Source organism: Oreochromis niloticus, linkage group LG7, assembly GCF_001858045.2.
Source record: "Oreochromis niloticus isolate F11D_XX linkage group LG7, O_niloticus_UMD_NMBU, whole genome shotgun sequence".
Taxonomy (NCBI): Eukaryota; Metazoa; Chordata; class Actinopteri; order Cichliformes; family Cichlidae; genus Oreochromis; species Oreochromis niloticus.
Window position 1 is genome coordinate 61827989 of NC_031972.2, and position 20840 is coordinate 61848828.

The window sequence follows — 20840 nt, forward strand, 5'->3', positions numbered from 1 at the left end:
TCTCACAAATTCTATGAGATGTGCACATTAGTTGAAAAAAGCATGTGTTTTGAAACTTGAATGCATTTGGTTTGCAGCTGGCCCTTGACTGAGCTAGATACAGTAAGAGTTAACTGTATGTAAAGCCATCTTATAGTTTTTATGATCAATTCTTGAGTCCAAACAGATTGTTTTCCACAGTTTGACTAGTATTTCTTTTATTCTACATTAACTTACATGAGACCTATGTGTTTATCAAAGATCACGAGGTTACTGTGACAAACAAAAAGGTGTCATGCCTCACACAGAATAATTAACGATATGCATATGTGCAAAGTTTGTATTTATGCAAGTATATATGTCTGCAGCCACTGTGATGGGCAGTACCGGAGTTCGAGCAGGGGTCAGACACTGCGGCCACGACCCCATTGTGGGGGGCAAATCCAGTGCTAAGCTGGGATATAAAGTGAAATGCCCTGAGCTCGGCACATGTGTAGGGACAGAGTACCAGCACTACGCCCACAGGACACACACTCTCATTCACTAATTTGGTCAGGCAGTGCTGTGATGTTCACTCATTCTCAAAGTTCACAAGAAGTGAAGATATTGATGGTGGTGGAGCATGTGGAACAAAATCAACATCTCAGCTGTAACTACCTGATAAATCTAGTGTTTACACACGATGAGTTGTTCCTATGGACAAATGCGCCATGTCTGAGTCATCAGTATGACTCTGTGATATATTTATGAACTGCCTTCTGCTGTTTTTTGAATATCTCATTTGCACATGTGATGCGAGTTAATGAACAGGATTCCTTTCATCGTGAGAGGCAGGTGCTGTAGTGACATCGAGCGCTTCATTTACCACAGACCAAATCTAGTTAAAAGGTTTTTTGTTTTTTGAAGATTTCAAACAACCTAACATCTACAGGTTTGGGGGGAAAAGATATGGAGTTAGTTTGGATAGATGTCTGTTGTTAGAGTTACAAATCAGAACATGAGATGTGATAAAGATTGCCAGATGGGTTAAAATCAAAGTGCATTTTAAAGCCAAAAAAAGGAAACACAACTTTAAAGTTGTAAATCTTTGCATTCATTCACTAACACCACAACAGCGGTGATGGCAGGGATGAATGAACACAACATGGCTGTGCCCCTGTTGTGGTTACCATTGTATGATGACTCTAACAAAGCTTTTAACAGCTGCACTACGTGCTGAGAACTCAGGTCAGGAGTTTGGCTGAGCAGCTCTGCCCTGTAGCGGGCTCAGTGCCAGTGTGTACCGCTCTGTCACCGACCATGGTGGCTGTAGGGTCTGATTGGCCCCATTATTATTTGGCCTTGAATATCCTGCACACTATTTATAAAATGTATTTTGACAACATGTATCACAGAAAGGTCATATTCATATTCATACATCAACCACAAATTTATTTTGTGTGTTTTTGGTCTGCTCTATTTTTTTTCTTTTTACAGTGTTTTAGCATAAAAGTGTTTTCAATATATTTGCAGAACAGTCCAATTGTGCCTTTGTGGGATTTCCCCATTTAAGCCATTAGCTTTTATATTATGGGAGCTCCTGTCAGCTAATGCACAAATCAGGAGCTTCAGTGTAGACCAGAGGTCTTCAGTTTCAGGCTTTTTGCCACTTCTAAAAGTAGCATCGTATTCACTGCCAATGCGTGTAGCCACCCACTCCACCCACACTGTCTCTGGGTCAGCACTTCTGCCATATGTACAGAGAACTGCAGGGGAGCTGCAGGCAGCTCTGCAGCAGCAGGAGTACACACATGCGCAAATGCACTGTAAAATTATTTTGTAGCCTATACTACACACGAATCCTCTGTCCACTAGTTGCATTGGGCTGCAAACATATATACACAACTGTGTGTGAAAAAAAGATATATAAAATATATTTTTTCATTTTTGTCTTGATATGTAAATGTCATCTAGTTAATTTTTGGGAAACATGAGAGTGTTTCAGCCCATGTACAGTAGAGGTATGTAAAATATACATATATATATATATATATATATATATATATATATATATATATATATATATATATAACAAAACACCCAGCACGCCCCTGCGGGCGGTTTATCCTTCAAGCTCGGGTCCTCTACCAGAGGCCTGGGAGCTTGAGGGTCCTGCGCAGTATCTTAGCTGTTCCCAGGACTGCGCTCTTCTGGACAGAGATCTCCGATGTTGTTCCCGGGATCTGCTGGAGCCACTCGCCTAGCTTGGGAGTCACCGCACCTAGTGCTCCGATTACCACGGGGACCACCGTTACCTTCACCCTCCACATCCTCTCGAGCTCTTCTCTGAGCCCTTGGTATTTCTCCAGCTTCTCGTGTTCCTTCTTCCTGATATTGCTGTCATTCGGAACCGCTACATCGATCACTACAGCCGTCTTCTTCTGTTTGTCTACCACCACTATGTCCGGTTGGTTAGCCACCACCATTTTGTCCGTCTGCATCTGGAAGTCCCACAGGATCTTAGCTCGGTCATTCTCCATCACCCTTGGGGGCATCTCCCATTTTGACCTCGGGACTTCCAGGTTATACTCGGCACAGATGTTCCTGTACACTATGCCGGCCACTTGGTTATGGCGTTCCATGTATGCCTTGCCTGCTAGCATCTTGCACCCTGCTGTTATGTGCTGGATTGTCTCTGGGGCATCTTTACACAGCCTGCACCTGGGGTCTTGCCTGGTGTGATAGACCCCAGCCTCTATGGATCTTGTGCTCAGAGCTTGTTCTTGTGCTGCCATGATTAGTGCCTCTGTGCTGTCTTTCAGTCCAGCTTTGTCCAACCACTGGTAGGATTTCTGGATATCAGCCACCTCCTCTATCTGCCAGTGGTACATACCGTGCAGGGGCCTGTCCTTCCATGATGGTTCCTCGCCTTCCTCCTCTTTCTTGGGTTTCTGCTGCCTGAGGTATTCACTGAGCACTCGGTCAGTTGGGGCCATCTTTGTGATGTATTCGTGGATGTTTCTTGTCTCATCCTGGACTGTGGTGCTGACACTCACCAGTCCCCGGTCCCCTTCCTTCCGCTTAGCGTACAGCCTCAGGGTGCTGGACTTGGGGTGAAACCCTCCATGCATGGTAAGGAGCTTTCTTGTCTTTATGTCAGTGGCTTCTATCTCCTCCTTTGGCCAGCCTATTACCCCAGCAGGGTACCTGATCACGGGCAGGGCGTAGGTGTTGATGGCCCGGATCTTGTTCTTACCGTTCAGCTGACTCCTCAGGACTTGCCTGACCCTCTGCAGGTACTTGGTGGTTGCAGCTTTCCTAGCGGAAAGCTGGGAAAGCTAGCGAATGGTTCCCATTCGCTTGTGGGATCCCCAGGTACTTGTAACTGTCCTCTATGTCTGCAATGTTGCCTTCTGGTAGTTCAATCCCCTCAGTTCTGACTACCTTCCCTCTCTTTGTTACCATCCGACTACACTTCTCCAGTCCGAATGATGGGAGACATTCCAATGACATTGGAATGTCTGGTAGTGTGTATCAGTGAATCGATGTCTCGTTCACTCGGCATACAGCTTGATGTCATCCATGTACAGGAGGTGGCTGACAACCGCTCCGTTCCGTAGTCGGTATCCGTAGCCAGTCTTGTTAATGATCTCACTGAGGGGGGTTCAGGCCTATGCAGAACAGCAGTGGGGACAGAGCATCTCCTTGGTAGATCCCGCACTTGATGGTGACTTGGCCTCTAGTGTTGTACGCCACATCCCCATTGAGTTCCTGATGAAGGCTCTTAGGGTCCTGTTGATCTTATACAATTCTAGGCATTCCAGTATCCAGCTGTGGGGCATTGAGTCATAGGCCTTCTTGTAATCAATCCAGGCTGTGCACAGGTTGGTCAGTCTGGTCTTGCAGTCTCGGCTGACTGTTCTGTCTACCAGTAGCTGGTGTTTTGCGCCTCTGGTATTCTTGCCAATCCCTTTCTGTGCCCCCGCTCATGTATTGACCCATGTGCCTGTTCATCTTAGCCGATATGATGCCTGACAGGAGCTTCCATGTAGTACTGAGGCAGGTTATTGGTCGGTAGTTGGATGGGACCGGTCCCTTCTTGGGGTCCTTGGGGATCAGGACCATCCGACGAGAGATCTTCAGCTTCAACGAGAGACACCCGGGTGTCTCTCGTTAACTAGCAGCTGGTTCATTTGTGCTGCCAGACGCTCGTGGAGTGCAGTCAGCTTCTTCAGCCAGTAGGCGTGAACCATGTCGGGGCCTGGTGCTGTCCAATTCTTCATACTGTCTGCCACTGTGATGGTAGGGAGGTCGCTATGGTCTGCCCTCAGATCCACTAGCCACTGAGCATTGCCGTTATGGGTTGTGTCTTTCTCCCATATGCTCTTCCAGTATTGCTCCGTCTCCAGCCTTGGTGGTGCTGTTCTGTTATTATTGTTCCCTTGCCACTGAGAGTACACCTTTGCTGGTTCTGTGGAGAACAGCTGGTTTATTCTCCTGCCTTCTATCTCTCTGGTGTACCTCCTCAAGCGGCTGGCCAAGGCTGTATTTCTTATACTGGCCAAGGCTGTATTTCTTATGCACCTTCTTTGTTGCGCCTTTCTGCAACTCCGTTAGTTGGCTAACCTCCCTTTGTGCTATTTTGATCTTGCCAGCTAGCCTCCTTCTCCATGGAGGGTACTGCCCCTTGTGGCTGTTCAACTTGTAGCCAAGCATCTCACTGATCACTCGTCAATCTCTAGCTGTGAGAGCATTCTTTCGAATGTTGGAACACTGAGCTACTAGTTGTTTCGCCGTCGTTGTGGATGTTGGGTATCGAAGAATCCATAGGTCCCTCATCCTATTCATGTAACCCCTTCCGCCAGGGTTACTTGCGTAGTAGCATTCCAACAACGCCCTGTTTTCGTCTCTTGCCCACCGATGCCTTCTTGTTCCAGTAGCCCACTTGTCGTCAGGGTGCCCTGGTTCCTCAACACCTGACGCGGACCTTGTTGATCCGGGCGACGTCCGAGCCGGCATGCCTTCATATTTATCTGAATCGCTCATGTCTGCGGTAGGCTCACTTTAGCATAGGGGGTCTAGCCTTAGGACCCTTACTGGATACAGACGCCCCAGGCAGGAATCGAATTTGCGATCTTCTGCTCCAAAGGCGTGTAGTTTAACCACTACGCTATCCAGCTGCTTGGAGGCATTGCTGTGTGTGTGTTTATCTATGTGTTTATCAAAGATCACGAGGTTACTGTGACAAACAAAAAGGTGTCATATATATATATATATATATATATATATATATATATATCCGCAAGCGAATGGGAACCATGAAGAGGCCGCTAGGAAAGCTGCAACCACCAAGTACCTGCAGCGGGTCAGGCAAGTCCTGAGGAGTCAGCTGAATGGTAAGAACAAGATCCGGGCCATCAACACCTACGCCCTGCCCGTGATCAGGTACCCTGCTGGGGTAATAGGCTGGCCAAAGGAGGAGATAGAAGCCACTGACATAAAGACAAGAAAGCTCCTTACCATGCATGGAGGGTTTCACCCCAAGTCCAGCACCCTGAGGCTGTACACTAAGCGGAAGGAAGGGGGCCGAGGACTGGTGAGTGTCAGCACCACAGTCCAGGATGAGACAACGAACATCCAAGAATACATTGGGAAGATGGCCCCAACTGACCGAGTGCTCAGTGAATACCTCAGGCAGCAGAAACCCAAGAAAGAGGAGGGAGACGAGGAACCATCATGGAAGGACAGGCCCCTGCACGGTATGTACCACCGGCAGATAGAGGAGGTGGCTGATATCCAGAAATCCTACCAGTGGCTGGACAAAGCTGGACTGAAAGACAGCACAGAGGCACTAATCATGGCAGCACAAGAACAAGCTCTGAGCACAAGATCCATAGAGGCTGGGGTCTATCACACCAGGCAAGACCCCAGGTGCAGGCTGTGTAAAGATGCCCCTGAGACAATCCAGCACATAACAGCAGGGTGCAAGATGCTAGCAGGCAAGGCATACATGGAACGCCATAACCAAGTGGCCGGCATAGTGTACAGGAACATCTGTGCTGAGTATAACCTGGAAGTCCCGAGGTCAAAATGGGAGATGCCCCCAAGGGTGGTGGAGAATGACCGAGCTAAGATCCTGTGGGACTTCCAGATACAGACGGACAAAATGGTGGTGGCTAACCAACCGGACATAGTGGTGGTAGACAAACAGGAGAAGACGGCCGTAGTGATCGATGTAGCGGTTCCGAATGACAGCAATATCAGGAAGAAGGAACACGAGAAGCTGGAGAAATACCAAGGGCTCAGAGAAGAGCTCGAGAGGATGTGGAGAGTGAAGGTAACGGTGGTCCCCGTGGTAATCGGAGCACTAGGTGCGGTGACTCCCAAGCTAGGCGAGTGGCTCCAGCAGATCCCGGGAACAACATCGGAGATCTCTGTCCAGAAGAGCGCAGTCCTGGGAACAGCTAAGATACTGCGCAGGACCCTCAAGCTCCCAGGCCTCTGGTAGAGGACCCGAGCTTGAAGGATAAACCGCCCGTAGGGGCGTGCTGGGTGTTTATATATATATATATATATTAGCTTTTGAGAAAGTCCTACCTCAGTGTGCAAAGTCACATCATGTCTACATGCATCGGCATTATGAGTCTGTGCATGTCATGCAATCTTAAACTGATGGGACTGTATTTGATATTGACCTTGTTTACATGGACACCACTTTGCCTGTTAGGGTTTAATCATATTCAGCATATTGCATTTACATGCTAGCTATTCTGGTTACTGATCACTGCATGCTGTTTGGGTAAGCATCTGTGATGGTTATGAGAAGTCTATTCTTAATTCCAGTAAATATCATCTTAAATTAATTTGATGTAGCTATTATAAATTTGGCCAAGTCGGCTTGTAGCGGGCTCAAGACGTGTTGCAGATTCATCCCAACCAATGAGAACTCAATGAGTGGAAAGAGTAATGTCCTCTGCTTACTCTGTCACTGTCACCGCTGTTTTTCCTCTTCCAGAGTAACGAGATGCTCGAGCTACAGCGGAGCAGAATGAGGGAGGAGATCAAAGAGTACAAGTTCAGAGAGACCCGGCTGCTTCAGGACTACACAGAGCTGGAGGAGGAGAACATCACACTTCAGAAACTGGTGTCCACACTCAAGCAGAGCCAGGTTGGTACAAAGATCAACAGTTTGCACACTAATAGCTTCTTATTTACGTGTCATTGTTGTGTCGAGTTTCACTAAATGTATTTCTCAGATTTAAACGTGTCAGCGAAATTACCTATTAAAGATCTGTCATCACTTTAAATGATGCATCAGCAATCGGTGGCTCAGTTGATTTTAATGACTCACACTCGTGTCACCAAAATTTACCAGTGCTCCCAGTGATCTCACAGTGTTTCCTGCACAGTAACACAAAGTCGTATTAGTTTATACTAGCTCTAGACACGTGGTTAGATGAAGTCGAATAGTGAACTTAAAGGTAATATAAATTTTAAAAAGAGTTGTTTTTTACCAGCTGTTTACAAATGTGTTAAAAGAATTCTTTTCCTGTTACCACGCGGCCTTTCTGTGTCCCTCAGGTGGAGTACGAGGGACTGAAACATGAAATTAAGGTGCTGGAGGAGGAGACTGTCCTTCTGAACAGCCAGCTGGAAGACGCTTTGCGCTTAAAGGAAATCTCTGAGGGTCAGTTAGAAGAAGCCCTGGATGCCCTCAAGACTGAGCGCGAGCAGAAGAATAATCTGAGGAAAGAACTAGCCCATCACATCAGCCTGGGTGACAGTGTCTACGGCGCAGGGGCCCATCTGGCGCTAACCGTCACCGGAGTTGAAGGCCTTAAGTTCCCCGAGGACAGCAACGGCACTAACGGCAGCGCCATCCCTGCTGCTAATGGCAACAATGAGGACAACAACCGTTGCAACGGTCACTTTCACGCAGGCTCTGGGATGGCTAAGATGAACGGGGACTACAGGCCCGGCCGAAAAGGAGATGGCCTTCACCCCGTGCCAGATCTGTTCAGCGAGCTCAACTTGTCAGAGATGCAGAAGCTTAAACAGCAGCTACTGCAGGTGGGTCATAAGAGAGAACGCCTTGGAAATTTCACTGAAAACCCAGAGCCCAGTTTGAAATCAGAAAATCGTTGGGTCACTGAATCTTTATTTTCAAGGACACTGACGTCACTTGAACGTCACCGAGGGTTTAAATAACAGCGTTGAAGGGGGTTGAAATTAGCTTCAAAGAGCAGATTACCACATTGATCTCCCTTCCCACAGTATATTTTAGTTTTTAGTGTGAAGACTGATGGAGTCTGAAGGCATTTTCTTTTGAACCCTCTACTGACATTAGAGATATATGAGAAGTGGAGAAAGACTAGAGGAATGACATCACAAATGTTCAGACTCAAATCGAGGCCCTAGCACTCAGGGCACCCATCTGGTAAGTGCTTTTTAAGAAGCATGCTAATGCACATTCAGTGTCTCTATCATGCATTATATATTATGTATGCTCTCACACATGTTATGGAGGGAGTAGCTTTCAGTAAGCGAGAATGCAGCTGCAAGACAAAGGCCGGCTCTGCTTTTCTTTAAGAGGCAGCAGATTTATGCCAAAAGTGAAGGAAACTGCTTTGTACACTTTTATTTACACCGCAATTAGTTCCTGCTTAACGCTGTGAAAAGCTGCTACTGTATACAAAGAATGTAAAAATACAAAATATATATAAAATATAAAGCTGAACTAGCTTTCACTTAAACCCACTTGAGTACAAAACACACTCATCGTGGAGGATGGTATACAGAATGTTAAGTGACAGTGAAATCACAGAGAGATCAAATTCGTGCTAAAAGCACATAAAGTCATTACCGTACATCTTTTATCTAGCTGGGCACCAGCGGGGAGGAGAAAACTAGATTAGTGGTTGCTATATTCACAGTTTGCCTCTCGCTGTAAACACAATTGCTCACTAGTCAATTTTTCTCTTTTGAGTTGACCTGTCTGGGAAAGATCATCAGCCTTATAACGTCCAGCTGAATTTTAGAAAATCAGTATTCAATTTCTAAGTGTTGTTGACAAAGAAATGATCATTCCAGTTTTCGTTGTATTTCTTCTGGGGTTGTCCAGAGTTTCTTATAGTTCAATCTCAGAACTTGAAAATCTGATTTCTTGCTTTAATATGGTTTAGCGTGTCGTTCTGGAAGACGTACACAAAAATGACATTGCACTGGAAAAAAGAAACACATTTAATTTTGCATTTCTGTCGTGCAGGTGGAGCGTGAGAAGGCAGCACTGCTCAAGAACCTGCAGGAGTCCCAGACTCAGTTGCAGCACACACAAGGTGCCCTGACTGAACAGAATGAGCGCGTCCATCGTCTCACAGAGCGCGTCAACGCCATGAAACATCTCAATGGAGACAAGGAGCTTGATGACCCAGAAGAGAGTGAGAAACCTAATGGGGGATCCTTATCCCCAACGGCCAATAGCCACCATGATCTCGATATCCACGGCTTTAAGATTCTTGAGTGTCGGTACAAGGTGGCGGTGACTGAGGTTATCGACCTAAAAGCAGAGCTCAAGGCCCTGAAAGAGAAGTACAATCAGGCGGTGGAGGGACAGGGAGACAGCCATGATGATGACCGGGTCCAGGCACTGACTGAACAGGTTTGTGCAATATTAACATTGTTAATCCAGTTTAGCTGTATTTAAAACTGCTAACGTACTCACCGTTGGTTTGTTTGCTTGTTTGTTTGTTTGTTTGTTTGTTTGTTTGTTTTCTGAGCAGGTAACACAGTTGGAGCGAAGTTATCGTGAAAGCCGGGAAAGGGTTGTAAGCCTGGAGGCGGAGCTCCGAGCAACCGCGAGTACTGCCTCAGAGAGCCAGGGCATGCTGAACGCTGCCCAGGATGAGCTGGTAACCTTCAGTGAGGAGTTGGCACAACTCTACCACCACGTCTGTCTGTGCAACAACGAGACACCAAACCGTGTCATGCTGGATTACTACCGCCAGAGCCGAATCACACGCAATGGCAGCCTCAAAGGCTCGGAGGATCCTCGAGCTTTGCTCTCGCCTCGCCTGGCGCGACGTCTTGCGGCAGCATCATCAGCCTGCTCCTCGGAGTCTCCGCGCAGTTCCATGGACTCCCCATCCAAAGATGCTCAACATAACGAGACAACAACTCACAACCCTATAGACTCCTGCCACAGCAGCCCTACCCGCAACTACACCGGCTCCCCGGTCATCGGCATCTCTCCTTGCCCATCTCCGGTACCTTCAGACTCAGGTGGGGACCTGCGGAAGGAGCCGATGAATATCTATAACTTAAACGCCATCATCAGAGACCAGATCAAACACCTGCAGAGGGCTGTTGACCGCTCGCTGCAGCTGTCCAGGCAAAGGGCTGCAGCTAGGGAGTTGGCGCCCATGCTTGACAAGGACAAAGAGTCCTGCATGGAAGAAATACTAAAGCTGAAGTCCCTGCTTAGTACTAAGAGAGAGCAAATAGCTACACTCAGGCTGGTGCTCAAGGCCAATAAGCAGGTAAAATCTTTTGTTTGTTGGATTCTGGCACTTATAGCATTAAAAAAAACCCTAAAATGCATTTTCTATTAACATTAAATGATTCAATTCAAATCACCCATCTTTGCAGACAGCAGAAGTTGCGCTGGCTAATCTGAAGAGCAAGTATGAAAATGAAAAGGCGATGGTGACAGAGACCATGACGAAGCTAAGGAATGAGCTGAAGGCTCTGAAAGAAGATGCAGCCACCTTCTCTTCTCTCAGGGCCATGTTTGCAACGAGGTGAGAAGGGCTCAGGAAATGTGGCACAGCTAAGATGAGAAAGCAAAGTGTTTGGTTAAAACATAGAATTGGCTTGTAGTCGTATAAATATCGACTTGTGGCTACACATAATCCTGCCGTGTGTCTGTTTATCTCCCTGTAGGTGTGATGAATATGTTACGCAGCTGGATGAGATGCAGAGGCAGCTGGCGGCAGCAGAGGATGAAAAGAAGACGCTGAACTCCCTCCTCCGAATGGCCATCCAGCAGAAACTGGCCTTGACCCAACGCTTGGAGGATCTGGAGTTTGACCACGAGCAGACTCACCGTACCCGTGGTGCTAAAGTGCCCAAGATAAAAAGCAGCCCACCCAAAGTAAGTCGCAGAGATGCCCCCACCATTTCTTCCAACACCTCGAACACCACCGTGACCCTTCGCAATCTTCCCTGTGTAGAGCTAACCTCATGTTTGTTTTTGTCTTTGTGGATATCAGCCTTACCTTCACCTCTGCGTCACTACAGTTACTCCAGTTTCTCTCTGGAGTTCCAAGCCGTTGGTAGATCCTAAGTGCCTAGCCCTACGCTCTTTTTTTATCATCATTTCCACACCCAACACCAATTTTCTTCCCAGAAGCTTCTAGATTAGGTGGCATAGGAGAGGTGGTATCATGTGTCTTTGGTTTAGAAATGCATAAGGCACCCCGGTGCACTATCATACAACATCTGGGCCCATGACACATCACAGGGAAGATTTTTTATGAAATACCAGATAACAAATCTGATATTAAATATCTTTTCTTCCATCTAAAATCCTGCTACCATAAAATATGACATAATTCCCCCATACAAGGAAGTGCTTCAAAATGACAACAAAGCAAAAATGGCTTCATTTTTAGTGACTCACAGCCCCTCACTGTGGCAGATTAAATGAATTACAGCTGAGATTTTTCCTTACAATTTATTTACACCATGACTTAATTTGTCCCAGGCTTTTGACAGGTTCAGACGAGCAGGAAAACCAGTCAAGTATTTTCTCTGTGTATTCCTAACTCTTTGGAAAAAGGAAAGTAAACAAAAGAATTCTTTGTTGCACAATCCTCTTTGCAGTGTAACCATTTCTCAACACTAGATGGCGGTGTTTGATCAAATGTGTTTCCCTTTTGAGCCTTTCTGGTCTAATGCTGTTGGACCTTTTCTCCTTCCCTTTGGCTCTCAACTACAGTTACATATATTATAAATAAGCCAATTTAAACTAAATGTCTTTAAAAAGTAATGTGTAATCTTCTAAAGTGTTAAATGAGCGAGTAGACAAGACCTCAGCAGAACTGGTGTAGTCCAAAAATAAAATGCCTATATTCAGCGTTGAGGTTGAGTAGGATTATATTTTTAGCTTTTGTTTCACTGTGCACGTCCTTGTCTTTTTTTGCCCTTGCAAATCAATATAATATTGTATTGGCAAGTGTGTGTGTGTGTGTGTGTGTGTGTGTGTGTGTGTGTGTGTGTGTGTAAAAGTGTCCATGTCTCTGTCTCTTTGGGGGTTTTGTATTTTCTGCTTCCAGCACAGATTGTCTAGCTGTGCAGTGACCGGTCCTGATGAGACTGGGCAGTCACTTGAGCTATACTCAGTTTGGTTTCCAGTGTGCTATTGATCTGTAGTAATGTACTGAGAAAAACTGACCGGGATCAGCCTGGTGCTTCACCCTAAAAGTCACGGTAACAGTAGAATTCAGTCTCTTTGTCTCTGACGAGGTCTTCCCTTGTCTTGTCCACCCTGTTATCTCTGTCCTGCTGTCTAACCCCGAGTGTCACCACTTTGTATATCTGTCTAATTTATCAGTTTCTTGTAGATTGTCAGCAGCCTGCTGCCTCAGTACCGCCACTCTCCCCACAACTAAGGCGAGGGAGAGCCTCCCTAGTACGCAGGTAACAAGCTGTAGAACCTGCTAGCAGTAGGCTTACTAATATCTATCTGTCTTTCTGTCTATCTATCATCTACGATTCTATCAGTAACATGTCACATCTTTGTCATATAAAGTGACTTTTTCACATTTTTAGTTGGATTTGTTGTAGTAGCAGCAACACCTGCGTCAAGATAACTGAGCCTGCATGTTCACAGTATTAACCTTTACATTAAGTATTATGCAAACCCTTGTATTCTGGAAATAATAGTTCACCCTATGAATTATTTTTCACTCTGCATGAGCAGTTTTGCATGACCATTTTATATCTATACATGCTTTTCTGACAAGGTGAGGTTTTCACTGGAAGGAGGGTCTGTTAACGTATGCTCTGCAAAATGACATGTTGCTAGCAGGCCAATGAGGAGGTGATCCAGTGATGAATATGGGGGTCTTCTTTTTTTCAGTTAGGCTCTACTGCCAATGTTGTTATTACCTTACGTTATAAACCTGTTTTGATTTCTCAATGTCACCATGCACGATGTACGAGAAGCATTTCCTTTGTTTCTGGCCCGGTTTAAAGAGATGACTTTCTAAAAAGTGCACATATTTCCATGCTTAGATGTGGAAGAAAACCGTCTCATGCTCCATTTTTGCATTTTATATTTGGGATAACCTTTTTCACACTATTCTCTTCTCATGTGTCTTTGCTTCCTTTCAGTCCTAAATTTCTGGCAGACCACCAGGAACACCGAGCAGTCCTGTCCAGCAGCAGAAGCCTTCTCTCCCCTTGCGACCCTCGTAACTGTCTGGCCCAGCAGCCCCATCCTCCCGGCACCTAGCCACGCTGGTCCTGCTCAGACCTCAGTCTGGAAGCAGTCCTGCAGAGACACAGACACACTGGACGGGGGTTCCCTCAGTTTAGCCCCCCTCCACCAAGCAGTCCAACCTGGTGCTTACTGGGCTCTGTGATCTCACTGAGCACTACACGGCCCAGCTGTTACCTGGGTCGTAGAAGAGGAGCAGGACGCTTCCTTCATCTCTGGAAGTGACCTACTGTCCTGGAAACACAAAACAGAGACCTGACCTGAGGCAGAAATGCCAGTGACAACACACTGAAATCTGCCGCCCTGTTTCTCCTAGTATTTATTTATAATTTATTCACTCTGACAATTATTTATTTCTGATATATTTATTACTTGTATATTTTTGTGTGTTTTCCTTTTTTGTCATTCTGCGAGATGGAGCTCAAAGACAGTTTTCCTGCTGTGATGAAGACTTAAACAGTTTAGCACATTCACTACTGTATATGGCCTTTTTTCCCCAAAAACGAAAACGAACAAAAGCAGAACGTCTTTAGTGACGGTCTTCTTTTGAAAAACTTAAGGAAATTGAAATATTAGATTTTGTCAGCATAATAATCCCCAAAAACTCACATATATCATTTTTACAAAGGGGTGTTAGCAAATATGGTTTTTGTAAACAGGCTAATGAAGGTCTATTTCAAAGAATAAGGATGTTTTTTATTTTGTTGTTGTTTTTATGATGGTGATTTTAATTGTGTTTTGAAACATCAGTAGTCTGGATGCTTGTGGCCTATTTTATACCTCCTTTTGCTTTGATTTTATTAATGATTTACAGCAGACTCTGGTGATGTGTTGTTTGTCTGTTGCATAGCTCAGGTCTCTCAGAGACTGGGGTAGGTGAGTGGTTGGGTATTTGAGATCAAGACTAGGGCTGTTGGGCTGAGGTTTTTATTTTGCTCTTTGAATTGCACAGGTTTAAGTGACCGTGGAGTGAACTGACCTCCTTTTTTAACATTAGCTAAGGACAGCAGATTCCCCAAAGGCGTGCCTCCTCTTAAGTAACTGTCACCTTGACGTCATCATTGTAATCTCACCATTTTCTTCAGAAAACTTTTCTATTCACATTAATACCCCCAATTATGACATTAAGAAAAATGCTAATCATACGGACATTTTCCATATCCGAGCTTACGCTGTTCTCAAAACATCACCTTGCTCAGCTTTCTCTACATGCTTACTCCATACAGTGTGGAGTACTGTACAAGCACAATTCTGCACTATGCATTAGACCAATACAGTAGCCCCTGTTTCAGACTGATCTGGGTAAGATTTAACAAATCTTTTAACCATTTCCGTCATCATGAACTAACCAGCAGGCTGATAAGAATGATAAAACAGCAGGAGTGTTGCCGATTTTGATGAAGGAGCACTATTGTCAATTTCCTGTGTAAAAATTGAGACATTGTTGCTTTTGAAACACTGAGATATGCAGTTTGTGGAATTTGTTGCATAATTGAAGTCCCATATTTCTGTACCCTACTTGTCTGGTACACTCATAATGTCTCTGATGTTAGATACAGTTGTTTGTCACATGGATATGGAAGGGATAACTTAAAACTACATAGTCAGTATTAATCTTGTAATGACAGAACTTCTGTTACAACAGTAACAACTGAGTGGATGCTGTGTGTGTGTGTGTGTGTGTGTGTGTGTGTGTGTGTGTGTGTGTGTGTGTGTGTGTACATTTGTTTGAGTTATCATTGTCAGATTGTTACTTTCGCAACTACAGAGCGTTGAAAACATTCGTGGTCCAAAAGTAGCTTCTGCACCCATGCAGGCTCATCGGTGACCTAACTCTCTTGGTTTGTTTGCACAACATAGCTATGGATGGAGAGAGACTAATCTAAAAATGGAAAAATATAACATGGTTAAAAAGGAATGCTAGCAGTATGCTGTACTGCGGTGGCTTTTAAAGTTTCTCCACCACTTAAAACAGTGTTCAATTGGTTTCACAACTAAATAAAAAAATGCCCTTGGATTTGTATGACTTTGCTTCTGCGTCTGTTTCTCTGCCTTGCCATTTTTAATGAGCTACACAAAACTAGACTCGACTAGACTTCCTGTAATGGTGGTGCCTGTATTCCTGTGCTCCTACAGACAACACAGAATAGGTTAAAATGCTAAATTATACTACAGGAAAAAATCAGTATGAGCCAGTGTCATGCCTAAAAGGGTGACAACTATTTCCCATGCAGTATGTGGTCTGCCATTTAGTAAGTGCCACTGGTAATATTGCATATTATTATAAAAAAATAATATATAAAAGGTAACAGCTAAAAAAGGCATTATTATTATTATTATTATTATTATTGTAACTACCAATAAAATTAGCTTTAGCTTGACATTAAAGTGATATGCAATCACGAATCTATAATTACGAAAATAAATGGCCTATTCTGCGTAATGGGCACTTTCCCCTTTTTTATTTTAAATATATTTTAGTTTTGTATGAGTACCCGGTTTTACACTGCGTTGCTATTTAAAGGATCTAAAATTAACGTTTGTTTTGTGTGTGTGAGGGAATAAAAACCGCACAAGTCGCTGTGAGGTTGTAAAAAAAAAAAAAAAAAAAAAGGGAAAAAAACTTCTGCCCCGCTGACTGGAGACGCGGGTGCGGCTCGGGAAGCACCCAATCAAGGTGCCATCGGAGGGAACTCACTGAATCAAACCGAAAGTCTTTCACATAAGTTTTCCATATTTATGAATATTATTATTATTATTTTACGTCTGTTTACCGAAATCCATCGCGTCTTCAGTGCTGCTGACTGACCCGGGCAAACAGTCTGCTGTAAGTGGCGCTGCGAAGCTGGACGTGGTTGTGAACTTGCAGCGAGGAGGGGATCGCGTTGCTCAACATTTTCGTGGTTATTCTTGAAGATTGAAATTCCTGTCACTTAAGTATCCGAATGCTTGAGCGGTCAGAGTCTCGGGGGAAAATGGAGAGCTTTAACAGAGTGGCTTTTCGCAGGAAACAGCGAAGTCTGGACGCCACGCAGCGACGAGAAGCAGGTGAGGGTTCGTTTATTTTAATTGTAGGGAACAGTTTGATGATTAGATGTAGGATACAATCCCAAAGCTACTCTGAGAGATTCATTTCTCAACTGTTATTTATATTGTGCGACTTATCTGGATCATTTTTATCCAACTTCTTGAATATTCAATATTTCATCATAGAAACCACTAGAAGCATTAAATACTCTCTCATGTGCAGTTACGTAGTGACTCAGTGTTGTGACTTTTTTAGTTGTCACATAGCCGTGATGTGTTTTCCTTAGTCCTGTTGGGTAAGCGTGGAATGGCCAGGCCGTGAGACACTCGGCACACCTCCATTACAGCCCCGTGTTTACACACCACTGCTGAAGTGCTGGCTGATCAGCAGGTATGAAGGGTTTAAAAGGCAAGACCCAACCTGTTGTGTAACCATCTGCAGACTGGAGGGCATGTTTTTTTTTTCTTCCAAATAACCAGACTGAACAAAAATTAGTAGGCAGTCATGTGACATTGCCTGTACACACACCTCTCAGGTGTTCCTCAAAAGGTTTCTGTGCACTTTGTATCTCAGCTTAACATTTCAAATGCATTAAAAAAAAAAAAACTTGTGACCAAACAAACTTCCAGATGACTCTTTGCAGAACCCCAACCTGGCACTCGTGACTGAAAGTTTGCCCGGGCTCGCTAATCCAGTTTTACATTTGAAATTACTCTGAAAAAGGATCCAAATGATTATTACAATTATGACTGGGCAAGATCAGCTTAGACTTATCGCCTTATCTTGCAATCCTTCTGCATGCTTGTGCAAACATGCAGCTAAGAATACAGTACTTCTAGTTTGATGTGAACTTTGTTCAGTGATTATCACTACGTGTATGAAGAGGGAAGGTGGCTTCAGATCATAAAATCTGCCTGTCAGTGGACCGCTCCTGTCACAAGTCCACACCTTTAAGGTGAGGAAGTGAGCTCAGTCCTAAAATACCCACAAATATTACCAGCTATTGAATCACCTTGTGTTTGCAATCACTTGTTCATCATCACTGCCCCCTTGTATTGCACAATGTCACCATATACAGAGTTGTCTATGCTTTATGTATAACTGCTTTTATGATAATAGGCCACGGGATAATAACAAAATGCAGCACTGAATCTGAGAACCGAGCAATACAGGCTACTGATGTGGTTAATGTGAAGTCTTGGCTAATTTCTGGAAGAATTGATTTGATTTGTCATTTTCCATCACAAGACGAGAGGCTTTAACATCTTTCCATGAAAGCCAGCCGTCATTCTCCCTGCCAGTTTATTAGCACCGAGCAACAAATCTGCCATGTTGGTTCTGTCACAGTAAATTTAACCTGCACATGAACTATGATCGCTCTCGGGAGTTAAAGCACTGAATCGAACTAATACGTATGACTTAATTGCCCCTGCTGCAGTTGTTTCTTCTGTTCAACTTGATCCAATATGACTCTTAATGATCCAGCATTTTTATTATGCCTGGCTGAGCCTGCATTTCTTTGACCGCAGTTATTTTCTGACTTTCAGCAGAGACACGGTTTTAAACTTTTAATGATCTGTTATGCTCTACTTCCATTCACTCAGGCCAGACGATTCACTAGCTTTGGTATGAATTTGGATTCTAAGCCATTATTTTACTCTGAAGGACAGACTTTGCAGTCGTTTGTGTCAGTTTTGATCACGTCACTGGGGACAAAAGGTCAGGAAATAAACTATTAGGTCTGCAAGTTTGTTATCCTTTGAACCTGCAACACATTGTTACCGTGTCAGCCCTTTTTTTGTCGTGTCAGTGTAACTGAGTTGGATTGCACCATGTAAATATCAATTATCTCTTTGGATACCATCATAACCTTCAGAATATATCTGTGTATGTGTGCCCATGTTTTAGAAACATCTCACAATGATCTACACGTACAGTAAAATGAATTCAGTGGAGTCCAAATAGCTTCACAGCACATCGGTTTGTCTCCAACAAAGGGACTGTTTGTTTTTTGTGTGCTAAGATAGAAGCAGTGGGACTGTATGAATCAGCAGCTGTGTGGCCTGCTAGCCTGCTGTTGCTGGTATTGTTTTTGCTGCACTGATGGCCATTCATGCTGAGCTGAACTGTCTTACTGTCCTCCGCTGGCTTTAACTCTCTCCAGCAATGGTTCTCTTTTACAGTTTAGTTCACGGTGGCTCAACAGTGATTAATTTTTTCTATGACATCCTTTGCTGAACCACATAAATAAACACTGCTCATAAATCATATATGTGGTTATGGAGAAGCATTGCTTCATGTGTGATTGCATTTTGAATGATGAAAGCAGCCAATCGCTGCCCCCCACCACGCCCACTTCTGTGGTTACACCATAGTTAAAATCTTGTAAATAAAATGTGATTAAAGAGTCTTAACGGCTTAGATTGGAGGAAAAATCTATATGTACTATGCAAGAGTCTGAAATAATTCCCTTTATTTCTTTATATTTAAACTAACAAGAAGCTGGACTTGCTTTCTGAAGGTCTTTGAAGGTTGTTATTTTTTTTGTTTGTTTGTTTTTTTTGTTTACTCATTTTCAGTCCCTTCCTTGTACCTCACAAGTTTCAATGAGCTGATTCCTAAAGAGCTATTAAATGCAAACTTGACTTGTCTTGACGTGCTGTGCACGACATCCTTACAAATTTTAAGGAAACCTGACAATGGAGGACAAATTAAGAAGCGTTAGCCCTAAAAAACTACGTACAGCAGATGAACACTATCTGAAAATCACATCCTTAACAAACTGGAAAAAATCCAGCAGAGATGTGACACAGAACCTGAGATCCATCTGGCCCTTCAGTTGATCCATGTAGTGTTTGCTAAAGCCTCTTCAGAAATGCTCTAAGCAAAACAAGGAGAAGATGAGGTATGCTACATTACACAAGAACTAGACCGAAGAGATAAAACCTCCATGAGAGCAAATTTGACATTTGTGGTTCAAATTGTCGTCAGTACAGTATGTATGCAAGAGGCCAGGACAGATGTGAAACAGTGTGTCTACAGCTATCTGTGATTGGTGGAGGCTCTGCCATCATTTGAGGCTGCATTTCAGCCAAAATCAAAATAGACTAAATTATAAATGGCAGGAGCTTCGTGTTGCCAGTGCAGTAAAAGCTGGATAGAAAAACCCACACACATCTCTTATGGACTGGCCTCCCCAGAGCCCGGACCTCAACATTACTGAAGCAATGAGGAGTCATCTTGACAGAACAAAAGGCAGCCAACATCGAAAGAAGATCTTTGAATGTCCTTCAAGAACCCTGGAGAATTATTCCTGCAGACTACTTAAAGAAATGAGACGAAGGCTTGCACAGGTTCAGGCTGCATCGAAAGAGTAAAGGTGGTCATACCAAATACTGAATTTCAAGCTCGTTAGAGTTGTACAAAAAGTTTTTTTGCCTTATTTATTCTATTTCCATGTATATTTTCATATGTTTCAATAAATCGCTTCACCTATTTCCTATTTATAGTATAAGGAGTGAGGTGTGGCTCAGCTTTTGCACAGTACTGTATGTGTGCATGACTCCAAAAGTTAAGAGTTTTATAACACCAGCTCAGATTATTAATTTATAAAATATTATTTTATTGAAAATGTAACTAATAGGTGTTTGTAAAAACTAAAAAAATGTGTTTTGTTTTTTTTGGAGTGGTTACTATACCTGCTAACAGGTAAGATCATTTCCTCAGGATAACGCAAAGAACTTAAATGTGTAAAACATGAATTGCTATGAGATGACTATAAATGATTTTCATTTCACTATGAAGTATTATTCTGATTTAGGTGGAGGTGTCACAGTAAATTTGGTTAGCTCCAAGCATAGTTTGATGGCCTACTCAACACATCACAGCTGATCTGTGATGTCAGACCTTCAGTTTGAGGATAAATATTTTATAAAGTTAATAAATGAATATCCACCCTCAAGTTGTCCTGAGGTCTGGGATCAAATGTTGAATTAATGTGTTTTTAAAAGTTCTTTTTAATTGGTTTCCATGGATACTTTTGTCTGGTATTTTTCCATTCACAAGTTTGTTATCGCTTTGTTCTTTGGACGGTGAAAAAGTCACAAGAATCAGGAGGAAACCTCATCAATTTATTGATTTTTTTTTTATTATTATCACTTGACTTTCAGGACATCGTCTGAGATGTGCTTTTCACATTAGTTATATTCACTGGCATGTTAACATTGGCGTGAAAATGTTGTAAAATAATATTTAACCACTTGCCAGGTGTGTAGGTATTTTTGTTAATGTGTAACTTTATTAGACTGAGTAATGCAGTTGTTTCCTTATTGGAATTTCTTCCCAAAGTTTACTCTG

At 43.6% G+C, this 20840-nt stretch overlaps 2 protein-coding genes across 5 annotated transcripts in view; both read left to right on the forward strand.

Annotated features, from left to right (window-relative positions):
- bicd1a (bicaudal D homolog 1a) overlaps nt 1–15482 on the forward strand; it is a 37027-nt gene extending 21545 nt beyond the window's left edge. Inside the window, exons 3-10 of one of the 3 annotated variants that reach the window (XM_005471104.4) lie at nt 6974–7126; nt 7540–8028; nt 9224–9616; nt 9738–10493; nt 10603–10754; nt 10897–11107; nt 12569–12654; nt 13351–15482. In XM_005471104.4, the coding sequence (XP_005471161.1) occupies nt 6974–7126; nt 7540–8028; nt 9224–9616; nt 9738–10493; nt 10603–10754; nt 10897–11107; nt 12569–12654; nt 13351–13471 (2361 nt within the window). In that variant the 3' untranslated portion in view covers nt 13472–15482. The remainder of the gene's footprint in view (nt 1–6973; nt 7127–7539; nt 8029–9223; nt 9617–9737; nt 10494–10602; nt 10755–10896; nt 11108–12568; nt 12655–13350) is intronic. The other 2 variants (XM_003447118.5, XM_005471105.4) reach the window with 2 other exon arrangements.
- A 596-nt stretch (nt 15483–16078) lies between these two features.
- fgd4a (FYVE, RhoGEF and PH domain containing 4a) overlaps nt 16079–20840 on the forward strand; it is a 45310-nt gene continuing 40548 nt past the window's right edge. For both annotated transcript variants that reach the window (XM_013272512.3, XM_005471106.4), the window contains exon 1: nt 16079–16504. Coding sequence is in view for 1 of the 2 variants with exons in the window: in XM_005471106.4 (XP_005471163.1) it covers nt 16402–16504 (103 nt within the window). In the remaining variant the exon portion in view is untranslated. The remainder of the gene's footprint in view (nt 16505–20840) is intronic.